General features: G+C 42.7%; 1 protein-coding gene across 1 annotated transcript in view; it reads left to right on the top strand.

Moving 5' to 3' along the window:
- The window catches only part of TBX19 (T-box transcription factor 19), a 34215-nt gene extending 23346 nt beyond the window's left edge, over positions 1 to 10869 (top strand). Inside the window, exons 6-8 of the mRNA XM_050784821.1 lie at positions 1174 to 1362; positions 4918 to 5053; positions 8858 to 10869. Of these exons, the coding sequence (XP_050640778.1) occupies positions 1174 to 1362; positions 4918 to 5053; positions 8858 to 9152 (620 nt within the window). The 3' untranslated portion in view covers positions 9153 to 10869. The remainder of the gene's footprint in view (positions 1 to 1173; positions 1363 to 4917; positions 5054 to 8857) is intronic.
- Positions 10870 to 25979: the final 15110 nt, after the last annotated feature.

Genomic DNA, 25979 nt, shown 5'->3' with positions numbered 1-25979 from the left:
TCTTAGCGCACCTTCCATACCAGACCTGGGAGTATAGCCGCATAAAGAGAAGCAGCTCTCAGAAAAGCACTCTTTTTTTTTTTTTTTTTTTGAGACAGACTCTCACTGTTGCCCAGGCTAGAGTGCAATGGCGCAATCTCAGCTCACCGCAACCTCTGCCTCCGGGGTTGAAGCGACTCCTCTGCCTCAGCCTCCTGAGCAGCTGGGACCACAGGCACGCGCCACCACGCCTGGCTAATTTTTGTATTTTGAGTAGAGACGGGGTTTCACCACATTGGCCAGGCTGGTCTTGAACTCCTGACCTTGTGATCCTCCTGCTGCGGCCTCCCAAAGTGCTGGGATTACAGGCGTGAGTCACTGCGCCCGGCCGAAAAGCACTCTTTAAAAGTGACTGTCAACTTAAATGAAAAAACTGAGGCAACATTAATGTAAGTAGAAAGTTTATTTGGGCCAAGTTTGAGGACTACAACTTGGGAGCATAGATTCAAGTTCCCCTGAATATATGCTTGGGTTAGCAGCAGTTACAAGTGGGTTTTTAAAGGAAAAAGAAGAGACGATTCATAAACTGTTTACCGTAACATGAGCTATTGATTGGTTATACATTGTTCTTTGTATCACACATTCCAGGAACATGAAGATAATGGGTGAGGCAGCTAGTCAGGAACAAAAATGCCTTTAAAGAATCGCCCCCGGGCATGGGTGCAGGGGGTGCCCTTGACTGAAGGTGCTCCTCACACTCACATCCCTCTGGGCCTGATACATTTTGCATGCCTCACATAACTCAGACTGCTCTGAGCTATTTTTCATTTATCATTTCCCTGTCAGTTTTTTCCTTTAGGTGGAATGAACTGGAATAAAAACCTTGTTGTATAGGTTAGGGCCATGTGCAGAACCACTGGAGTTCAAAGTTCATGTGTTGCAATCTTCTCAGCAAACTTCTTGACGTGTGTATGTTATATGTGGCAAAGTTAGCGGTTCTGGTCACGCATTTCCAGAGAAGCCAAGTTACCTGCTCATGGGCAAGGGCAGTGGCAGCCGGGGGATGGTACCAACACACAGGCTAGCATCAGTGTCATTTACAAGAATTGTAGTTGTATAAAGTAGCTGGTCACCTGATTTTTGGTGTGGGAGTTCACAGACTCAGTCTTGGTGTCTTCCTCTTGTCTATTTTAGTGGGAGGCTGGATCTTTTCCAATCCGGAAGGAGTGTGCACAGCAGGAAACTCCAATTACCAGTATGCCGCTCCTCTGCCTCTGCCTGCTCCCCACACCCACCATGGCTGTGAGCACTATTCGGGCCTCCGAGGACACCGGCAGGCTCCCTACCCTTCTGCATACATGCATAGAAACCATTCTCCCTCAGGTCTGTGACTCTGCTGATTAAACTCTTGGGGTATGAGCTGGGGCCGGGGCAGCCGGGAGAAATGGATAAACAGCTAGGAAAAGGAGTAGCTAAAGATGGAACCCTTTTCATCTAATATACATCTATGATATTACTGTTTTTATGGTTTTTTTTGTTGTTTTATGTACAAATATTTGATTAACTAGGTATAACAATCTTAGTTTTTTTTTTTTTTTTTTTAGTTATTTCATAAAACCCACAGTCTTCTGGTTTCTAATGGGCATGAAAGGCCAGGACACTGGTGTTCTGAGCAGTTCAGGCAGATCTCTAAAAGCCACGTCAAGTTGTGTGGGTCTGAAACACAGTTCATCACCTTCACGTGGCTCCTTTCTATGGTTGCATTCATGGCTCAGTTCAGGGAATACTGAGTCTAGTGTTAGGGAGCTACTAGGAAGGTCTCTGGGGAGCTGGATCCCTGTATGTTCAGGCCTTAGATGGATTCAGTTGGAGACATGCAAACCCAACCTTAATATTTTAAAATAATTTTTGCTGTCCGACTGTTTTTTTAAGTTAGCAGTATTGTTTGTGTGCTTTTTTCTCATTGACTACTGCCTTTTCCACCTTTGTCTTATGTAGACCCAGTCCTTGCCTGGTTATTAGATTTGTAGAAAGAAGGGAGAAATGAAAACAATGGTTACTTTTTTCATTAAATTATTCATGCAACAAATATTTATTGAGGATCGACTATATGCCAGGCTCTGTTTCAAGCACAGGAATGAAACGGACACATGCCCTGCCCGTATGGAGATTCTATACTAATGTGAAGAGATTGACACTCAATAAAACAAGCAAAGTTCATGGCATGGGAGATAGTGGAGAGTATTTGGATTCCAGCCTCCTTCCTTCCTCGGTGACACCCTGAGCTCTGCATTTGTAGAGGGTCCTCCTGGTCACCAGCTACCTGTCCCTGTGTCCCTTAGCCTGCTACCCTTGGCAACCTCAACCATTGCTGCCAGGAGGGGGGATTATGTAGCTTATCAGTAGCAGAAACTGATCTGTGGCTCGCTCTACTTCCTTGTTCTTTCCTGTGGTCAGCATCAAATCACATCTTCTGAGCACCTACTGCATACCATGTTCTTCTAGGCAGTGGGATAGGAAAGTGATTAAGACATAGCTTCAGGGCCGGGTGTGGTGGCTCACGCCTGTAATCCTAGCACTTTAGGAGGCCGAGGCGGGCAGGTCACAAGGTCAGGAGTTGGAGACCAGCCTGGCTAACATGGCGAAACCCCGTCTGTACTAAAAATACAAAAATTAGCCAGGCGTGGTGGCGGGTGCCTATAATCCCAGCTACTTGGGAGGCTGAGGCAGGAGAATCGCTTGAATCTGGGAGGTGGAGGCTGCAGTGAGCCAAGATCGTGCCACTGCACTCCAGCCTGGGCAACAAGAGCAAGATACCGTCTCAAAAAAAAAAAAAAAAAAAAAAAAAGACATAGCTTCTTCCCTGGAGGAGCTCGGGATTGCACAAATATGTAAATAACGAATCCTAATATAATGCAGAAGCATCACCTGGGAACTTGTCAGAAATGTAGACTTTCAGGCTCTACTCCTGAATCAGGGTCTGCATTTTAACAAGATCTCCAGGGGATTCATAAGTGCTCTAGAGTTTGAGAAACAGCCAACAAAACACACAAGTCAGGGTGCCATGGGAATGAAGGAAAAAGAGCAGCTGGATATGCCTGGTGGGGCAGCAAAGGCTGCCCAGAGGGGTTAACATTTAAAGTGAGCCTTGAAAGATGAATAGAAAAGGACAGAGTGAGAGTGGGCAGGGGTAAAAGGTGGAGGATGGCCTGTGCCACAGGCAGAGGCGCAGGACATTCCAGGTAGAGAGAGTGGGCTGAGCAAAGACACAGAAGGGGGAGAGACCCTAGGTTGTCTGAGAATAGCTTTGGAGCAGAATGTAGGGGGAGTGCGGACAGATGGAAAATGCAAGAGTTAGGGCTGGAGAGCTTGCAAGTGCCAGATCGTAAAAAGAAGAGACATGGGCAGGTGTCCTAGTCCCCTTTGTGGTGCTATAAGAAAACACTTGAGATAGGGTAATTTATAAGCTGTGGAAATTTATTTTCTCATAGTCCTGGAGGCTGGGGAGTTGAAGATTAAGGTGCCAGTGTATGGTAAGGGTCTTCTGGCTGTATTATAATGTTGCAGAAGGCCTCACACAGATAGTCAGGGAAAGAGAGGGGGAGAGGGCAGGAGGCTAAACCCATCCTTTTATCAGAAACCCACTCCTGCAATATTGGCATTAACCCATTCACGAGGGTAGAGCCCCCACGGCCTAATCACCTCTTGAAGGCCCCACCTCTCAACACTGTTGCATTGGGAGTTAAGTTCCCAACACATGAACGATGGGGGACACATTCAAACCATAGCACCAGAGATAGACATTGGAATCTTCCTCCTCTCTCTCCTTTCTCCCCCTTTTCCCTTCCTTCCTCCCTCCCTCTGCCTTCTTCCTCTCTCTTATATATACACTATTTATGCAAATAGAGATTCAAAGAAATGGAAGACATTCTTCTTTTTCTCCTCTATAAAAACTGTGTATATTTAAGGTGTACAACATGATGTTTTGATATAATATGCATAGTGAAGTGATTACTGCTGTCAGGCAAATTAACATGTCCATCTCCTCACATAGTTACTGTTTTTCATGATGAAAGCACCTGAAATCTACTCTCTTAGCAAATTTCCAGTACACAGTACAGTATTGCTAACTATAGTCTTCAGATTGTAAGTTAGATCTCTAGACTTACTCATCCTACATAAATGCAATTTTACATCCTTTGACCAATATCTCATTTCCCCAGCTTCCCACCCCTGGTAACCACTGCTGTACTCTCTGCTTTTATGTATTCAACTTTAATCTTAGAGTCCACATATAAGTGAGATCATACAATCTACTTCTTTTTATAAAAAGGTATGTTTTTTTTCTTTTTTTTAATTGTAGAGATGGTGTCTCTCTGTGTTGCCCAGAAAGTTCTCAAATTCCTGGCTCAAGGGATCCCCCTGCCTTGGACTCCCAAAGTGCCAGGATTACAGGTGTGAGCACCACACCTGGTCAAAAGGCACTGTGCTTGAGATATTTAAACCTTCTAGGGGATGGTTGAGAAGAATAAGTTCCTGGACCTCAGAAATCTCATCTGGGGCACTGGTGGCCCTTAGGCTTAGCTTGAGGGGAGGCTGGTATGGTCCCTTCTTAAAAGAGAGTGACTGCGGTGAAATGAGTTAGACAGATCGGTGATACCCAGGGCAAATAATCCTACCACCCTGAGGCTTATCTATAAGATGGAGTTAAGGAGTCACTGGTGTGAAGATTAAACTATGAATGACACCTGGCATATGGTCGACCTTCAAGAAACCTATGTTTCTTTTTATTTTCTATTTCCCTGAGAAAGAACTAACAAACTGTTGGTGCCTGTGGTGCAAGCCATGGTTATATTTTGCCTTAGGATAATGTCACTGGTCACCATCTTTATGTTTTCTACATTTGCTATCAATTCAACTATTGTTATTTCCCCAAAGTGAATTTGATAGAAAGCTCAAGCAATAATCTGCAAGTTTTCTCGGGACCTGACAGCTGGACATCCTTATCCTCCACACCTCATGCCAGCATCCTGTCTGTACCCCACACCAACGGACCAATCAATCCAGGTCCCAGGTAAGACCAACACCATCAGCTCGCTCATTGGTGGTCTTAGGGGTTTACTTTAGCACTGGGGACTCAAGTTCATTCTATTTCCTAGGGTGGCTTGGTCTAACCTATTGTCTTGACTTGTAAACCACTAAGAAGTCAAGGTGGCAACAGGATGGAGTTCTTTCATAATTGGAGAAACAGCTCAGTCGTATCCCATTTCTTATATTTAAAAGGATAGCCAGGGCATGGTGGCTTATGCCTGTAATCCCAGCATTTTGGGAGGCTGAGGCAGGTGGATCACCTGAGGTCAGCAGTTCAAGACCAGCCTGGCCAACATAGTGAAACCCCCGTCCCTACTAAAAATACAAAAACTAGCTGGGCATGGTGGTGTGTGCCTGTAATCCTAGCTACTCGGAAGGCTGAGGCGGGAGAATCGCTTGAACCTAGGAGGCGGAGGTTGCAGTGAGCTGAGATCGCGCCATTGCACTCCAGCTTGTGCAACAAGAGTGAAACTCCGTCTCAAAAAGAAAAAAAAAAAAAAGGATAGACATTATGGCCTGGGATCATTTGTCTTAAACCAGTCAGAAACACGTTAAACTATGGTGGTAGCAAATAGATACTGACTGTAGAGGAATTGAAGAGGAAAAGTATAAACATACACTGAGAAGTGAAGAACCACTATTGTCCACTTTCCCGTGAGTCACCCATCCTAAAAGGGGGACATATTGTGGATGCCTGGTCTCACAACCCTGGTAAGAGGGCTAAGTGTAGCATGGAGGACCCCATGGTTTAGTCCTCACACCAGCGACCTGCATTAAGTTCTGACTTCTAGAAATCTGAGTGGTGAAGTGGGAAGAGAAGGCCTCGTTGAGTCTGACAGGCAGGGGTTTGAGTCCCAGTTCTACCTCAGTAGTGACTTTGTGGCTTTGGGCAATTTTCTTAACCTTACTGAGCTTCAGCTTTCTTATTTCTTTCATGGAAATAATATGACCTACTTTGTAGAGTTACCATGAGCATCAAATGCAGAAATTAGAAAATGCATTAACATGCTTTGTAAGCAGTAACATTCTGTGTAAATGTCAGCTATTATGTTCAATATGGTTATGCAGAATTTTGAGAAGGTCCAAAGTGGAATCAAAATTAAAAGATGAGACTTGGCTGGGTGCAGTGGCTCACACCTGTAATCCCAGCCCTTTCGGAGGCCAAGGCAGGTGAATCCCCTGATTTGAGAACAGCCTGACCAACATGGTAAAATCCCGTCTCTACTAAATATACAAAAATTAGCCGGTTTGATGGTGCGTGCCTATAATCCCAGCTACTTGGGAGGCTAAGGCAGGAGAATCACTTGAACCCAGGAGGCAGAGGTTGCACTAAGCTGAGGCACTGCACTCCAGCTTGGGTAACAAGAGTGAAACTCTGTCTCAAAAAAAAAAAAAAAAAAGGATTGGATTTGGGAAGACATCAGACGACTTATGATTTGTAAGTCTAGAATAAGGAGAATGTGATGGCTTAGAATCACCTGGGGTTGTTGTTAAAATGCAGAATCTGATTGGTAGGTCTGGGTGGGGGCCTGAGATTCTACATTTCTACCAAGTTCCTGGGTGTTGCTGATATAGCAGGGTATAAAGCTGTGCTGTCCAGTGCAGTAGCCACCTGTGGTTGTCAAACACTTGAAATGCAGCTAGTCCAAGTTGAGATACATTGTGAGTGTAATACCCACAGGATTTTGAAGATTTAGTGTGAAACAAAGAATAAATATCCCAATTTTTTATATATATACAATATATACTACTATATTATATATTTTTATATATTTTCATATTTTAAATATATAGTATGTATATTAATATATGTTGAATATATTCAAATATATAGTATATGTTTTATATATTATATATAAAAAACATCATTTATATTTTATATATGTCATATATAAAATATATACTATACATTTTAATATATATTTATAATTTATATATATAAGATATATTTTAATATATATTATATTTAAAATATAAAAATATATAAATATATAAAATATAGTATATGTAAATATAGATGTTATGTTAATATTGTGATATAAATATATACATATATAATATATATATTTACATCAAATGCATGTTGAAATGATAATATTTGGAATATTTTGGTTAAATAAAATGTTAATAAATTTATTAATATTTTTCTAAATGTGGCTACTAGAGAATTTAAACTTACATATGCAGCTGGCATTTATGGTTTGCATTTTGACACTGATCTAGAGCATCATTTGTATTTGACACTGATCTAGAGGATCTGAGGGAAAAGGATTGATTTGGGCTGTGGTAGAAAGTGAAAAAGAAAATGAAGATGAGGGTTCCTGAAGATATTAAATAATCATGTGCCAAGTTGTATACTGGATACTTACATATATATAAGTCATCTATATATAAGTCATCTGTAGTACTCAAAGACAACTATGAGCAGTAAGCAGTACAGCTCAGAGCCCATGGTTCTCCCACTGGCCCAGGCGGCATCAGAAAGGGTCTGTAAGAGATAATGTAGAAGAGCATCTTCTGAAGATTAGGGCCAGAATCCCCATAAGCTGAGCTAGCTCAGAGAGAGCTCAGAGGATGGGCTACTGCAGGTTTCATATGGTCCAAGGAGGCCTGGAGCACTGAAAAATGGCACCAGGTGAATGATGGCATTGCCAACTCTGGCTTCTCTGTTGGTGTGTTTAACTAATTCCTGACTCCATAAATATTTTGTTAGAAACAAAACAAAACAAATGTATTCAATATTGCCTTTGGATAATAAGCCCATTCTCAAGCAATATTATTGGGCAATGCAGAAACTCTGAAATGTAAGAAATGTAGTGATGACTAAAGGCTGAAAACATTGGGATCATTGCACCTGTTCCAACTGCATCTATATTAAGGTGCAAGCTTGGCTGTAAATTACAATCACCTGGGAAACTTAAAAAAATCCTCATACTCAGGCTGCATGCCAGATCAGTTCAATCAGAATCTCTGGGGCAAGGGAGTGGGGTGAGAGTGGGACCCAGGCAGCAATATTACTTTTAAAAACTCCCTGAGTGATTCCAGTGTGCCGAATGTGCAACCATGTGTGTGAACCAGTGCTATACAACTAGAGAAGGCAAAGAGAGTGTTCTAGCTCTCAGCCTTTCTGCCAGGCACCAGAGATCACAGGTGGAGACCAGGAATGGAAGAAATAATGATAACAACCACCATTTACTGAGTACTACATGCTAAGGACCATATTCTTCTCCTATTTAATCCTTGTAGCAATCTCTGTAAGGTAGGTAAAATTATGACACCACATCTTGAAGATGAGAAAACTGACACTCAGAGATGTTAAATAATTTAGCCAAGGCCACAGAGCTAATAAGTGGTAGAGCTGGGATTTAAACTCAAGTCTTCTGACAGTGATGTTTCCTGGTTATTATGCCACATTGGCCAGGGAGAGATCAGATGCAGCAATCATATAGTTTTAATACCTTTTTTCTATTGCCCTGCCAATTTTACATAGGCAGGGCAATAGAAATCTGGGCAAGGGAGCCCAGATAAATGAAATTCTGTGTCTAAAACCAAATAACTCACTGGTGGCAGGGCCAGTACTACTTAATGTTATCATCATTCCACCATACTTTGCTGTTTCTCTTAGCTTTTCTGCAGAAACAGGACTAATCTGTGTCACAGCTACAAATCAAGCCATGGCCAGAAGCCCTCTTGTAACTTCTCAGTGCTATGTGCGTGCTTGTCAGGCGGCACTCCTTCCTTGAAGTGCCATTGAACATTCCCTTCCCCTCTTTCTCTGTCTCTGCAGCCCCTATCCGTGCCTGTGGACCATCAGCAATAGTGCCGGAGGCCCCACTGGGCCAGGCCCGGAGGTGCATGCCAGCGCCCCAGGAGCATTTCTCCTCGGAAACCCAGCTGTGACTTCACCCCCCTCTGTGCTCTCCACCCAAGCACCCACTTCGGCTGGTGTGGAGGTTCTGGGGGAGCCCTCGCTAACCAGCATTGCTGTGTCCACCTGGACAGCAGTGGCCTCGCATCCCTTCGCGGGCTGGGGTGGCCCAGGAGCGGGTGGGCACCATTCTCCTTCCTCATTGGATGGTTAAGCAGGATCCTAGGAGCCTCTATCCACAGAGATCCTTCTATGTGTAGAGCGCTTAGAAACCCCATCTACTGATCTAGTGAGTCAGACTGTGGAATCTCCCTTCCCACTAGCTGGAGGCGGAGGTGAGTTATTACAGAAGTCATACTGGGAAAGGGTTCAGTTTGGATGATGCTAGTTACATCAATTGCATCTCTCCACCATTTTCTTCTGCACTCCCATTTTCTCTGCAGCTTATTCTTGCCATGCTTAGGTGACAGAAGTTTGTGAAGTACCGTCCTTGTGCTCTGCCCCTTACTCTCAAATCGTTCTGGAAAGCCTCACTTCCTTTTCTGTGGAGAAGGTGCAAAGCTGTTAAATGAGCCCACAGTTTACCTAGCTAAGGCCACTGCTTCCTGCTTTGTGCAGCCTGGAAAGTACGTGTGGTTACGGGGCTCAGGTTTGCACTTCTGCTTTGAGACCAGGCATGAGTGTAAGCCATAGAGTAAAGTTAACAAAAAGAATAAAGCTAATCACGTATTACTCACAGCAGTGTGCCCAGACTTGTGGAAATGAAGTCGTGTCACTCCTCTGCTCACAAACCTTCAATGGTTCACCATTACCAATGGAATGAAGTCAGATCTCCTCACTATAGCTGGGTGTGGTAGCTTAAGCCCATAATCTCAGCCCTTTTGGAGGCCAAGGGAGGAGGATCGTGTGAGGTCAGGAGTCTGAGACCAGCCTGTGCAACAAAGTGAGAGCCTGTCTCTACAAAAAGCACACATGCACACAAAATTAGCTGGGTGTGGTGGCATGTGCCTGTAGTCCCAGCTACTTGGAGGAGGATCACTTGATCTCAGGAGGCTGAGGCTCTAGTGAACTATGATTGTGGCATTGCACTCCAGCCTGGGCGGTAGATCAAGACTTTGTCTCATTAAAAAAAAAAAAAAAAAAAAAATTACGGGCAGGGTGGCTCACGCCTGTAATCCCAGCACTTTGGGAGGCCAAGGCGGGCGGATCACGAGGTCAGGAGATCAAGACCATCCTGGCTAACACAGTGAAACCCCATCTCCACTAAAAATACAAAAAAATTAGCCAGGCGTGGTGGCGGGCGCCTGTAGTCCCAGCTACTTAGGAGGCTGAGGCAGGAGAGTGGCGTGAACCTGGGAGGCAGAGCTTGCAGTGAGCCGAGATCGTGCCACTGCACTCCAACGTGGGCGACATAGTGAGACTCCATCTCAAAAAAAAAAAAAAAAAAGAATGAAATCCTACTATGAGCGATCCCACCATCTGGCCTGAAACCACTTCTCCAACTTAGGTCCTCTGTTATCCTGTTGGCCTCCTGTGTTTTGGTCAAGGCAGGCATCTCTGTTCTCTGAGCATTTCATTGCACTTTCCCACCTCTATACGTTGCCTGTGCCTGAGTGTGCTTCTTTTTCCAGTTCACCTGTGTGAACCCGACCCACCTCCCGGGGCCTGGGAAACACCACTCCCTGCATCCAACATCTGATCGGCTGAGATATGTCTGATATATCCCTGCTCGCTGTTCTCCCGTTGTTTTTGCCTCTGCCATAGAGCTCACCTCATTTTGCCTTGTATTTTTGTTACTGTGAGTGTATCTCTCCCTATTAGACTGTAAGCCTCTCGAGGGTGAGGCCTAGCCTTCTTGTCTTTGTAGCCCACAGCAGCTGGTACTGTGCCTTGCCTATTGTAGGTACCCAATAAACATTTGCTGAACTGAATCGGTGTAATGTGCATGTGTGCCACAAGGATGGTATGAAGTGGCTGGGAGGCAGATCTCAGAGACGCATGCCCCGTGACACATAGGTGCGTCCGTGCGGGAGTGTAGGAACATGCTGGCTGTTTGTTACACTGGCTCCTCATCTGAGGCACCACCAATTCTCAGTGAATAACAATAATATATGGAGATGGGGTGTGTTAGAGTGGTTTTTCCCAAATGCTGGTCCTTGGATCCCCTAAGTCAGGATCACCTGGAACAGGGCCCTTGATACACATACAGATTCCTGAGTATACCCCACCCCTGTTGGATCAGAATCTTTGGGGCTGGTGTTCAGGAATCTGCATTTCAAACAAGAGCTCCAGGCATTGGCCCTGGGCTAGATTTGGAAACTCCTTGCCTAGAAGAGAGAAATAGAATGATAAATACTCCAGGAACCTTATTTCAGATGAGTTTTTACCTCTGCCCAAGCCAAGGTCATTGCTGTAACCAGTGAGCAGAATCAGTTTCATGAGTCTTCCTCTTCTTTTTCTACCTACTACTGGATGTGCTAATAACCCTGGGAGCGAGGTTTCCAGACCTGGGTGTTGAGCAGTTCTCCAAACATCGACTTTAGACTGCACTGACTAAGCAGCCCTTCTCAGGGCCGCCACTTGAGGAGTCTAAGGTTCCACTTGGAGCCTAGCATTGGCTCAGCTGCTTCCACCACTGTTCCACCAGCTCACCCTGTGCAAACCCAGCACACTCCAAGGCTTAGTCTGAGGGGTCCAAACATGGCACTGTTGAGTTGTTGGCTCTTTCGACAGCAAAAGGCCCTTTAACATGCTATGGTGTCACAGCTGGTGTCACTGCCCAATATTTCCGTGCTGTTCTGTTTTTTTGCATCTCAGGAAACAAAACTACTCCAGCTACGTGGTGTCCAGGGAAGACACATTACCTGAGTTCAGGTTGCCTGGCCAGAGCTCTGGGCCACTAGTTGGCGTGTGAGTGGCCAAGGCACAATGCATCCACGCATTTGGAAAGCTGTCTGGTCAGCATGCCCCCAAGGCAGCATTGTTCCTGTGTCCCAGTCCCTTTACAATACCATTAGAGCTCACTGAGGTGTGAATATATTCATATCTCTGCAAGACAGTATTTTGGTAAGTTATAACAGGTGGTTATTTCTCAATTTGCTAGAACTTTAGGCTGTTGTGGCCTGTAATTGCCCCAGCAGGTCTGTCCAAGGCTTCTTCACCAGTCACTGCAGCAAGTCCTGGCACCAAGTCCTTCGCATGTCCTGTACCAAGAACTCAGCAAGTGTAATCAGGGAATAAAAACCCACCATGAGTCTCACCCTCCCTGCACCTCCCCTAGCCTGGAGCAGACAGAAGACCTGGGGCCCAGGGGCACAGAACAGAAAGAAGCTCGTAACCTCCATTATATTTTCAATTATATTGCTCAGGTGAATGGGGTCCTCTGCAGCGTGATAACATGAGCGTTAGCTGAATTTGGGGTGATCATGTCTCTTAGTCTTGTAGGATGCTCAGCTTGGAACCTGCTGTGATTCTTAAACACACACCCACTCACCAGCCCTCCCTTCCCTGGATGAACCAGCGTCATTACCAACCACCTCTGCCCACCATGCTGAGCCAGATGCTTATGGGAAACTGCTGATTCCCTTCGTGCCACTTGGTGGACACTCCCCAGAACTGAAAGGTGGTCAAATCAGGGAAGGAATGTTTTCATCACCTAAGTTATTAAGAAAAAAACTCAGTAAAGGATATTTGAAGCTTGGCAGGTCTTCGCCACTTTCTCCAAGACTAGAATAGATTTGAGTGAATATCAGCAACTTAAAATATCACATTTGTGAAGAATATGAATTCTGTTTTGTGGAAATCATGGGTCAAAGTAGGGGATGGCAACTGGCGCATTCAGGTGGCACTTCTTTCAACTCCTTCCTGTTTATTTTCTCCACCCATTCCCACTTTACTGAGCCAATTGTTGGCTACTGGCCAGGTTGGTGAACAGAGAGAATATGGGCATCCTGGAACAGAGGTTAAGGTAGGGATATGTGGTACCAAAAAAGATATAAAGGAACAGCCTTTGTGGTCTGAAGACACCAAAACTTTTCCATCATCATCATTATAGACACATCTATGGTGTTGTCTGTCCAACCCCCCACCCTTCTAGGATTAGAACCCTCAAACTCTTGGTGAAATTGCCTTTTCGGAATAAGTAATGAGAGAAGTCTAACGTGACTGACTCCATCTTGCTTCTAACCTCACAGGCTAAGTTACTTTTTTGCTTTTTCTAGCATGGAAGCCAAGATAAGTATGAGAGAAATTTAGTTCATAGTTAAACTTTGAGGCAAGGAAAATTGCCCCCCACTCCTTTTTTGTGGACTGAAGCTGCATTCATAAGACAAGGCTAAAATTGTGGCAGGGCCTTGACCTTCGCTATAGAATAGGCATAGTTAAACGATGACCTACCATTGCTTAGTTTGTTTTTCTATAAGTTGTTTACCGCCCCAGAATCACAAAACTGGGGGTCACATGATTTATAACTCCCCCATCTACTCCTGTAGATAACATCGCTATCGTGAAACCTAAAGAACTGGTCTTTGAGGTATTTTTCAGATTCAGCATTTTTTTTTTTTTTTTTTTTTTTTTTTTGAGACGGAGTCTCACTCTGTCGCCCAGGCTGGAGTGCAGTGGCCGGATCTCAGCTCACTGTAAGCTCTGCCTCCCGGGTTTACGCCATTCTCCTGCCTCAGCCTCCTGAGTAGCTGGGACTACAGACGCCTGCCACCTCGCCCGGCTAGTTTTTTGTATTTTTTAGTAGAGACGGGGTTTCACCGTGTTAGCCAGGATGGTCTCGATCTCCTGACCTCGTGATCCGCCCGTCTCGGCCTCCCAAAGTGCTGGGATTACAGGCTTGAGCCACCGCGCCCGGCCAGATTCAGCATTTTAACAGAACAAGAGTTCTGGTCCTGAGGCCCCCTTCCAGGAACTGACTCAGCCACATGAAGACAGTTTTAGGTGTCCCTGTGATTTCATCTCCAGCCAATCAATTGTTTCAGTTCTGCAGCCCCCTCCCTGCCAAAGTACCCAGGCTATTGAAATAAAACTAGAGTCTGGGAAACCTGGAGGCCAGAGCAACTGGTCAGGCCCATGTGACGACTTGGAACTCAACTGGTTGGGAGTGAGAAGTGGATCAAACTCTCATTCTCAACATGGAAACATCGGAATTTCACATTTTCTGGTCATGACCACTGATTTGGAGCACCTTGTAGGAGTCACTGTGTGTGTGTTCATGCATGTGTGTGTGTATGCACAAGTATGTCTATTTAGTGATGAGTTTCCTGTGCCTCGAGAATAAGTAAATAAACCTTTGGGACAGACTCACTTTGTTCTGAAAGAGCACTTTTTGGGGAGTGGAGTTTGGAGAAGAGTGTAACAAGGAGTTTTGGGTTAACCAGGGCTGGTTCTGGAGGTTGGAGCTGTGGTATCCCTCCTACATACCTATTAGATGGGGAGGGCTTGGAGCTTGGAGGTTGCTGAGGAGGAATCAGACATATTTAGGTGGGAACATAGTAACCTCTTAGAAGGAAAGACCTTTTCTATTTGTGGTTAAAATGTAGTGAAATATATTGGATGGCTTGGGTTAGCCAATATGACCAAGGTTGGGCAGCAGGAAAAGTATATTTCCTCTAAGACAAAATTATATTATCACAGTGGGAGGAGTAGTTTGAATGGATCACTGGTTTCCACACAAGAGCAACTGGAGGTAAGAGATGCTTCTGGACCCAGTGTCGACTCATGCAGCCACCTGGACACTGGTATGCCTTGAGAAAATGGCTGGTGTGTGAGTTAAAAAAGTTGATCCTTGGCTTTAACACTTGAGGCCTGGGCTAAAGTTGCTAAGTGGGATATGTTGGGGGAAAGTGTCCAGGGTTGTAACAATAGGAAGTCATGAGAGAGTGAGGATTTCTATTAACTTGAGCAGGTAGGTGTGTTGATGGTCACTAGAGTTAGAAATTTAAATTAGAGAAATGGCTAATCGTGCTGTTACAGGGTGGATGACTGTCTTGGTTATACCTGAGGACAAGAACTGTCTTCCATTGCTGTACCTCCAACACCTTACACTTGTGCCTGGTAGGTACATGGTAGGCACCCCACAGGTATTAATCCAGAATTTTTAGAAATAATCCTTACCAGTGCTTGGAAATTTTAGTTTGGTTTGACAAAAAGTTCTTTGTATATTTTTTGTCAAAGTTATGTCTTTGTAAGATCGTATCTCTTTGGAAAAGTTTTTTTTTTTTTTTTTCCTGCTTTTTTATTTTGTTTTGTTTTTTGAGACAGAGTCTCACTCTGTTGCCCAGGCTGCAGTGGCATGATCTCGGATCGCTGCAACCTCTGCCTCCCAGGTTCAAGCGATTCTCCTGCCTCAGCCTCCCAGGAGAGTAGCTGGGATTAGACGCCCACCATCATGCCTGGGCAAATTTTTTTGTGTGTTTTTGTAGAGAGAGGTTTCACTATGTTGGTCAGGCTGGTCTCAAACTCCTGACCTCAGGTGATCCACACACCTCGGACTCCCAGTGTGCTGGGATTACAGGCGTGAGCCACCGTGCCCAGCCGGATTATTATTTTTAATAGCTTCATTGATATATAATTTACACAGCCTATTTAAAATATATAATTCATTGGATTTTTCTAGTATATTCAGTGTTCTGTGCCCATCACCATAATCTAATTTTAGAACACTTTGTCATCCTACAAAGAAAGCTTATGCCCATTAATAGTCACTGCCCATTTCCTTCCTACTCACCTCCACCCCCTGCCCTAGGCCGTCACTGATCTCCTTTATTTCTCTATAGATTTCCCATTCTGGACACTGCATTTGGCTGGAGTCGTATGATGTATGGTCTTTTGTGACTGGCTTCTTTCACTTACGGGTTCCTTGATGCTGTACCGTATATCAGTACTTCATTCCTTTTTCTGCCAAATAATATTCCATTGATAAATACAGCCACATTTTGTTTATCCATTCATCAGCCGATGGGCATTTGGGATGGTTCAACTTTTTCAACATTCATATATGAGTTTTCGTGTGGGATAGACACTATTTATCGTTTTCTTCATCTTATAGATGGAAGGAGCCAGCTCAGAGAACATACATGGGGTTTTCAGCGTCACACAACTACTAGGGCAGAACTCAGACCTACCCGACGGTGAAGTTCTTGCTCCCATTCACAACTCGATGCCACCCTGTACTGAGAATTGTCCCAGGCAGGAGCAGTTAACATTACTCAGCTGGCACTTCCCCTTGCTGTCCTGTTACATTTACATCAGGTTCCCAGGGCTGCAGTGGCGATTAGGGAAAAGAGTCTGTGTTCACTCTTGGGAGGAGGCTGGGCGTAGGGAGTGGGAAAGCAGGAGACAGGGAGATTGTGGAATGAGCAGGGCTTCGTGGGCCAGGGACCATCCGGGGCCTGATGGCAGACTGCTGGTCTTCCAAGGACTGGCTAGCAGGGAAGCATCTCTAGGGCATTTCCGGAAACGCTTTGGGGCAGATTCTGGTGAAAGACTGAATTTCCTGGAGCAGGAGAATGTGGGTATGAGTACATTATAATTCGATTAAGAGCAATGTGATCTCAAAATCTAATGAAGCCTGGCAAATATTGATTGGTATTGAGGTGATTGATTTCAGGATAGACATTTTAAAAAGTGCACTTATTGACACCAAAACAAAAGTGTGCTGTAGCCAAAGCATTCAGAAATCCAAGACTCAACTTTGCGGTTTTAAAGTTCACAAAGGTGATGAAAGGGAGAAGGACTTTGTGATCCTTATGATGATTAGACTTTGAATTGGGAACCCATATGTGTAAGTTATACTACTGTTTGGTCAGCCTGCTGCCAAGTCAGTTACCAGCAAGATGATGCCATAAATTTCTTGTTCTGCAGAGAGGATAAGATACAGGGACCATTGATACTTTCTTGTCAGTGCCTTAGACTGAGGGGCTTCCTGGGATATGGGCATTTCAATTTAAAATTTCAATTTAAATGGATAAATTTTCCATTAATTTCCATTTATTTCCAATAAAATTTCCATTTCGATTTAAAATGGAGATAGCCTGGATTTGCTCAGGATGAGTTGGTCAATCTATAACATTGGACACGAACTTGTGGGATGACAAGCAAGAGTCCAGAATCCTGCTGTGTTGACCACATGGGGAATGAATATTTTTCTGAAAAGAGATAGGACAGAGATGAGCAGAGAGTAGAACAGCTAACAGATGGCCTTAAATTCCTAGGGTTGCACTTTTCTTAGCATCCTGTAGGTGGGTCTATTGTTTAGCACAATTATTTACAGGAGGCAAACTGTTATGTAGAGCAGCTAGAAGCATTGGATGCAGTAAAAGCAGCTGTTTTATTTCACCGTAGACAATCTTGTTTATCTCTCCTAGCCCTATGAAATGTACCCCCCAAATACTTGGCTATGATCTGAGACCTAGGAAAATAGCATGTGATCTCTCTCTCATTTTTTTTTTTTTTTTTGGCATGCAATTTTAAGATTTTCTTGCCTTGGCATCCCAAAATGCTGGGATTACAGGCGTGAGCCAGGGAGCACTTTCTTGAATGTTCTCAGAGTTGTACATAAACCTGGGACATCAGCAACTTCATAAGTAAGGTCTTTGGTATAGACAGAATTTTATGTGCACATAGGATGATTTCTGGGAGGTGAAGAGACAAAGTGAGGGGAAGGGATCCATAGCTTTTATTAGATTTCCAATGGGATCCATCACGCCCCCCAAAATTAAAATCTACTGCTCTATATGCTCATCGAATGATGCCCATACTTGAAGCCCATAACTTCAAGTTTCTATGTAAGTGCTAACAGCTTATAAATATTCTTCAGCTAGACCTCTTCTCTTGATTCTGGATTCCATGTATACTATACTACCGCCTACAGAACATTTCCACTCTATTCCTATGGCTGCCTCAATGTCAACACACCTAAGACTCAATAATGGCTTCTTTTTCTATATTACCCATTTAGATGAATGACATCACCATTTGCCCAGGTACTAAAGTCTCTTTCTTTCATTTGCCACATCTGATTAGCCACTAAGCCTGGTCTCTGCTACCTCAGAAATACTTTTCAATTTAACCCTACCACTTCCTTCTCTCAGTCTCAACTGCTACTTCCCCCATTTACCCAGAAATGAAAATCACAGTAATAAGCCTTGCAACCCAACTGAGAAAATACTTTAGGTCACAATAGCCTAAAGTTCTAGCAGATTGAAAAACGACCACCTCTTATAACTTACCAAAGTACTGTCTTGCAGAGATACTAATATATAATACCTTAAAATACCTTAGACAGCTGTTCACTTATTTCTAACAAAATAAGTTAGAGTTTATTTTGAAATACAGGTGAATCTTTTGTGCATCCAAAGACCAACTTTAGGCTCCTTTGTGAGTTTTGGAGCCAAAAAGAGGAAGCCTGGAATGGAGGCTCCACTGGCAAAATGAAATAAGGTTCTGGAAATGCCAATGTGTAAGGGCCTGGGTGAGTAGAGATTTATTTATTTTTTAATTTTATTTTCTACATGATGAATAATAATTGTACATATGTATGGGATACACAGTGATGTTTTGATACATACAATGTAAAATGATGAAATCAGAATAATTAGCATATTCATCATCTCAGACATTTATAATTCCTTTGTGTTGGGAATGTTCAATATCCTCCTTTTAGCTATTTGAAACTATATAATACTGTTCACTATAGTCATCGGACAGTGCTCTAGTGCTTTAGAATTATTCCTCCTATCTAACATAACAATGCTGCAATGAACATCCTTGTACATTTCTCTGGTGAACATATATGAGAGTGTCTGCAGGGTAGATACCTCAAAGTAGAATCCCAGACTTAGAATATGTGTAGCTCAACTTTTGCAGTTATTGTTCAATTGTTCTACAAACTGGTTGCATCAATTTGCAATGTAAACAGTAATAAGTAAGTTTCCAATCTTGCCATCACCCTGTGTTACAAAGCTATTAATATTTTTTAATTGGAATGGCTATTTTAATTTTCATCTTAGGTGAGGTTGAATGTCTTTTCATAGTTTTATGGCCATTTGTGTTCTCTCTTTTATGAAAAGTGTTTTCATTTCTTATGCCCATAATTGTTATCATTAATTTGTCTTTTTTTTTTTTTTTTTTTTTAACAGGTTCTGGATGGTATCTCTTTTTAGCAGAGGCGAATCTACTGTAAAGCTAAAGAAACTTAGCTTTAGGGCCCCTTGCTTGGACAGGCTTCTTTCAGTGCCCTGGGAAGGGACATCACAATATGTTTACACAATCATATATATGTAGTTAATTTGCAAAAATAAACTATTTTAACACTGTTTGGTTAAGACCAATTTTCTTTCCACTCCTACTTCCCTTCTATAACACCTCTCTGTGCAGGGTGATGCTGGGCATTTTGGAATCAAACTGAAGGAAAACCCAGTTGGGAATACATTTAGTTTGGATTTAATAAAATATATTTATGGGATTCTGAGTCATTTTTCATGTTATTCCTGGCTCTCCCACTGAAGAAATGTCTTCCAGGGATACCCCTGCTGCTCATGATGTGAAAATAAAGTGCCAGAGGTTGCATTGTCATATAAACATGTCCTGTGGCACATGGCATCAGAAGAGTCCAGGTAATGGAAGAGAAGCAAGATTGGAGTGTGTAGAACCAGAAGCTGCTCTGTAAGTGGAGAACTTAGTAATCAGTGACATCTAGTCAAAATGGAAGTTATCTCCTGCCAGGAATAAACAGATACAACCATAAATGCATCATGCCTTTTTTTTTTTTTTTTTTTAAATGAGACAGGGCCCTACTCTGTCATCCAGGGTGGAGTGCAGTGGCATGATCTCGGCTTACTGCAGCGTTGACCTCCAGGGCTTAAGCGATTCTCCTGCCTCATCCTCCCTAGTAGTTAAGAACACAGATGTGTCCCACCAGGCCCAACAAATCTTTTTTATTTTTGTAGAGACGAGGGTCTCATGATGTTGACCAGGCTGGTCTCAAACTCCTGGGCTTAAGTGTTTCTTTCACCTCGGCCTCCCAAAGTAATCCAAAGGGATTACAGGTGTGAGCCACCATGTCCGGCAATATACCATACTTTATTTCTCTTTTTGATTGGGGTTCTAAAAATGTATGTATTAGAAGTCCTGTGTTTGTAAGGCAGAAACCCTTAGCAACACCATAAGCAGCAAACACACTTGTAATGTCTCAGATATAAAAGAAATTTAATACAAGTTTCCCTAAATTTGACAATTTTAGAAATATACATGAAATTAGCAACAACTGTTTGTGAAGTGGAAAGAAATTGTTCTAAGATATTAATACCCCCCAAATCCCACCACACTAAATCTTGATTAGTCATGTTAGAGATAGACTAAATTAGTTTTCTAGTTTCTCTATGGAAAATAATATTACAAAAATCATTGTATGATGAGGCAATCAGAATATATAGCTAACAAACATTGGTACTAAATGAAGGTAATTGTTATGTCATTTCTGGCAGCATAGAATCAAGGCACCTCCCAATCTCTCCTACAGATGTGTGTGCCCATGTAATTAAATTCTGGCCAGTAGGGGATATATTAGTTTCCTAGGGCTGTGACAAACTGTGTGTTTTAAAACAACAGAAATTCATTATTTCACAGTTCTGGAGGCCAGAAGTCCCAAATCGAGGTGTTGGCAGGGCCATGCTTGTGAGATTCTAGGGGAGGGCTACTTCCATGCCTTTTCCTACCTTATGATGATGGCTGCTGGCAATTTTGGCATTCCATGGCTTGTAGATACCATACTCCAATCTCTGTCTCCATTGCCACATGGCATTCTCCCTGTGTGTCTGTCTGTTTCCTCTTTTTATAAAGACACTAGTCACTGGATTAGGGCCCATCTTAATCCAGTATGATCTCATTTTAACTAATTATACCTGCAAATATGTTATTTCCAGAAAGGTCAAATTCTGAGTTTCTGGGTGGATATGAATTTTGGGGGCCACTATTCAACCCAGTACAGAGTTTAAGCAAACTGTCCATGTAAATAATTCAGTGTAATGCACTTAAAATGTACCAGGGTAGAAAAGCATCTTCCCAGTCCTGTGCCTCCATGGGGTGATATTTACATTCTTGTTTTTATGCAAAGACAAAAGAGCGTACAAATTCTATCCTTCCTCCCTCCCTCACATTTATCCTCTATAGACATTGAAAGTCCTGTGAAAAGGCTGAAGCCACAAAGAATGCGCTCTAATACGGTGTGACTTCCAGGAAGTGTTCTTAAAGGCAGGGATGAGAACTTCTTAGCCCGGATTCCCTTTGCTTGTTGGCTGGAATGCAGATGTAATAATTAGAGCTTGAGTAGTTATATTGAACCATGAGGTAGAAGCCATAATTTGAGAACCAAATTATCGTTAACTATGAGGTAGAAGTCACAAGATAGAAGGACTATGAGTTCACCATACTCTTTGAGCTATCATATCAGCGCTAGACTTCTTACTTCTGGGTTTGTTTACGTAAGACAAAATAACCTTCTATCGTAAGTAAATTATTTTGGGTTTTGTGTTATTCGCACCAGTGAAACTATTCCTAAGTTTTACAATGGCTTTTGCTTTTTAAAAATGTACATGATTTTAAATATACTTATTTTATATGCTTGTCTGATTATCATACTATTATTCCAAGTTCTTGGGATTTAATTCTGCAGCTTATTGTGTCTATTGACTCACACTCATGAATGATTTCTTTCTGTACATTTGTATTTTTGATGGGTAGCTCATCTTCTTTGGAGGCTTTCTCTCTCTTTGTCTCTCCCATTGTCTGTGATTTGAGTCATGAGTGTTTTTTCAAAAAGTCTTATATTTGCTTTCATGCTGTACCTCTGACATATCACCATTTGTTCTAGTTGCTGTTGCTGCAAAACTAACCCCTCAAGTGTAGTGACACAAAACAACTACCACCATTTAATTAGCTCATGGAGTCTATTGGACAAAACTTCAAAAAGGGCACAGTGGGGATGTCTGGTCTCTGCTCCATGGTACCTGGGACCTTAGCTGAGAAGAATCAAAGGCTGGGGACTGAGTCATATAAAGCCTCTTTCATTCACATGTCTGGTGGTTGATGCTGAATGTTATCTGGGACCTCAGCTGGAACTGTTGGCTGGATTGCCTACAGCCTACATGTGTCCTCTTGAAGTGACTGGGCTCATGGCATGGGGCTGGATTCTAACAGTGAGCATCCAGAAGACAGCCAGAAAAAAGCTGTCTTGCCTTTTATTACCTAGCCTTGGAAAGCATAGGGTATCACTTCTGTCATGGTTGCGGCTCACTCAGATTCAAGGGGGAGGGAAAGTGGACTCCACCTTTTGATAGCCGGTATGTCAAAGGGATTTTTTAAGAAGAGCACGTGGCATGGGAAATGTTCTTATGGCCATTTTTGAAAAAAACAAAACAAAATAATCTACCAGATCAGTTCAGGAGCAATTTTAATGTTAATTTCTTACTTTGGGGTTTTCTTGTCTCCACATGGTGAACCAACCCTAAATCCAGAGTCTCAAGTTCAAGATTTTAAACTATCCACCCCTAAATTCGAGATCTCAGTGTGAGATTTTAAACTATCAAGGAAAAATTTTTCTTCCTCCTAGAGCCTAGGCAAAAATGGAGAACCTTCCACATAATTCTTCTTGTATCGGTTGGTGGACTTTGCCAAGTCCAATCTTTTATTGACAATGTAGACATCTGAAGGTCTTGATTTTTATAATTGCCTCAGTTTTATATTTTTAGGCCTCTTTCTCCTTCACTGGCTGAAGCTCCCCAAGGACGAGCCCTGTGTCCTTCATCTTTGTATTTCCGGCAACTTACACAAACGCCCATTACATCGTAGGGGCTCAGTGAGCGGTTCTGAACTGAACGAAACTCTCCTTTATTCTGATGTCACGTTTCTGACCTTTAACGAGTATCCATTTATTCCTGCTGACCTCATTATTTTATCTTTTTAAAGAATTGTTTGCTGTTTGAAGACTTCCTGTGATTACTGGAGGTACAGGACCATAGATGTCCAATAAATTAATAATGTTTTGAGTTTAGCATTTATTGGATTCCTTTTATTTGCAATGCAACAAGCATAAATATTTCAGTGTAATGCACGTAAAAGGTACCAGGGTAGAAGAGCATCTCCCCTATACTGGTCCCCACAGAGTGATGCTTACATTCTTGTTTCTATCCAAATACAAAAGCAAGTACGAATTTCATCTTCCCTCCCATCAATGTATGCTCTATTGACATTGCAAGTCCTGTGAAAAGGCTGAAACCTCCAATAATGTGCTATGCTTAGTCTCAATCCTGGCTGAGTGCTATCAGTTATCACTTCAGCAAAGCTGGTGTGACTTGTGGATACAAAAAATGAAGAGTGGAAGATGAATGAAGTTAGGGGAAATAAGCAACACAGAAATGCATTTTAAATAAAAATTTTATGATCACTAAAGAGAAACTTACCATTATTCATGGAAGAATCTTCTTCTTAACAATTCCCAGCATAATCTTTCTGTGTCTCTCTCCTATCCCTCATCAGATGTTTCCCATTGGTTCTGATATGATTGACTCTGAAGTTTCCACATTAATGGGGAGAATGAGAGAATTTTAAAAACTGACAATTACAAATAATTCCCAAAACCCACTTTAACCATTAGTTTAATCTGTCGTCTCCCACCTCCAACTTTATTGAGGATTGCTTGTTTAAGCAGCAAACATTGGCTCCAAATTTCATCCCCTTCCTTTTCCTTTAATAATGTTAATGGTAATAAAAATAATAATTGATATTTATATTATGCTTTAGAGCTTACAATACATTTTGACATTATTTGGACAACTAAGCTGTGAGAGGTCCATAAAGAACTGTCTCACAACACCGCTCTCATTCAGGTTCTTATTCTCATATTTTTGGATTATGGCTGTGGTTTCCCCTCTCTGTCTTTAGGCCATCTTAAAATTGCTATGAGCACTATCTTCCTAAAGTTCCATTTGGGTTGTGTCACCACTCTGCTCAAGAATCTTCAACGACTCACTACCAGAAATATAAGTGTAAAAGCCAATTTCCTTAGCTTGCCATGGAAAACCTTCCAAAACTGACCTCAACATGCCATTCCAGTTTAATTGCCCATTATTCTTTTACATAAAACTTATGTTCCAGCCAATCTACTATTATCCTTTCCACATCTTAGTTTTGGCTCTTACTGTTTCTCCATGTGGAACTGCTTTCTTTAATATTTTCCTATTAAACCGCATTTAACTTTGAAGGCCCAATACACGATCCATCTACCCTATGGAGCTCTCATGGCTGACAAAACAGATCTTTCTCTCTTTAAGTTTCTTTACCTCATTGTTCATATGATACTTATTTTTGATTTAAGAAAATGGCTAATTTGGGCCAGGTGCGGTGGCTCACATCTGTAATCCCAGCACTTTGGGAGGCCAAGGTGGACAGATCACAAGGTCAGGAGTTCAAGGCCATCCTGACCAATATGGTGAGACCCCCGTCTCTACTAAAAATACAAAAATTAGCCAGGCATAGTGGTGTGCACCTGTAATCCCAGCTACTTGGGAGGCTGAAGCAGGAGAATCGCTTGATCCCGGGAGGTGGAGGTTGCAGTGAGCCGAGATTGTGCCATCGCACTCCAGCCTGGGCGGCAAAGCAAGACTCCATCTCAAACAAAAACAAAAACAAAAATACCCCCCAAAACCCAAAAACAAACAATTATATAGGTATGTGTCTTTGTACAGGATCCTAGCTTCTGCGATAGATTAGAACCCCAAATCTCAGTGAATTCACACAGTAAGACTTCAGTTTTTACTTATGTGACATTCTGACATGGCTACTGGATGGAAGAAGCCATTTCGTGGCTCTTCCATTTTTAACACAGGCTCTCAGGTTTCCCTTGGTGGTAGTGGTGGTGGATGTCTTCTCTCTTTTACCTCACCCAGCAGGAGAAAGTACATGGACAAATTGTATATGGATGATTCTTATCAGCCAAAGCTGGAAACAGTGCCTGTTGCTTCCTTTCGTATTCCATTAGAAATCTGTCACAGGCCACGAGAGAGGGTGGGAAATGTCTAGGCCTGTGCCCATGAAGAAGAGGAAATGAGTTTGGTGACCAGCTGGTTGGTTTCTTTATAGATTGTGATAATTTGCCTCTTTTCCCATTGTTCCATTATCAACCCTTAAAGAAAGACACTCTAGGCAATATAACTTTCTCTTTAGGAGATTCTCTCCCCTAGAAGAAGTTTTGGGGACAAAAAATTCTGCCACCTCTCCATTTCTCTTGCTTTCTTCCATGGTAGAAGAAATAACATATAGGGAACTCAGCGACAATCCGATGCCCACTGGACCACGTTAAGCAGAGATTGAGGGAGGGACCGAGGTCATGTCATACTTAAATTGAACAATTTTGGAAATGCAAAATTTATGACTATTGATTTGATAATGTCCCCCTAACGTCTTGGACAGATCTTTGCAAGTAAGAGCTCTGATACTTAAACCTCCTTAGCTTAGCAATAATCCTGTCTCTGGTGCTACCACACTGGTAAAGCCACCGAATCCCCTGTTTATACTCTGCCATCCTCCGGTGTGCAGGGAGGCTGCACACCCTTTTCTGTTGTTCTCTAGGTCAGATCAATTGCCACAGGCCTGGCCTAAGGTCTGAGTTGAGACAAGAGCCTCATTTTGACTTCAGGTCTTAGCTGAATTCTCTGATTCAATGTAGTAGCTTTGTCATGTGTGAATTTTGCTAGGCTGAACTATATTTCCCAGAATCTCTTTCTTATATATTGCCACTTAGGGGATCCCCCAGAGAGAGTCTTATGGGAAGTGAAGCAGCATCCACTTTTCAGCTCATACAAGTTCTCGCTTATCCATTGGAGCAAGGCAGTGGCTGGGCCTGCAATTGCTCCAGCCTATCTGACTCCTCCTTCAGCTTCTCTGACTCCTGGGCCAGGTGTGTCTGTTTAGTTCCAATGATGATGGACCTGGTTTCTGTAGGACGCTCATACTATCCATGTTGAGGCAACAAGAACTG

The sequence above is a fragment of the Macaca thibetana genome, chromosome 1 (genome assembly GCF_024542745.1).
Source record: "Macaca thibetana thibetana isolate TM-01 chromosome 1, ASM2454274v1, whole genome shotgun sequence".
Classification (NCBI taxonomy): Eukaryota; Metazoa; Chordata; class Mammalia; order Primates; family Cercopithecidae; genus Macaca; species Macaca thibetana.
This window is presented reverse-complemented; position numbering and strand designations above follow the sequence as displayed.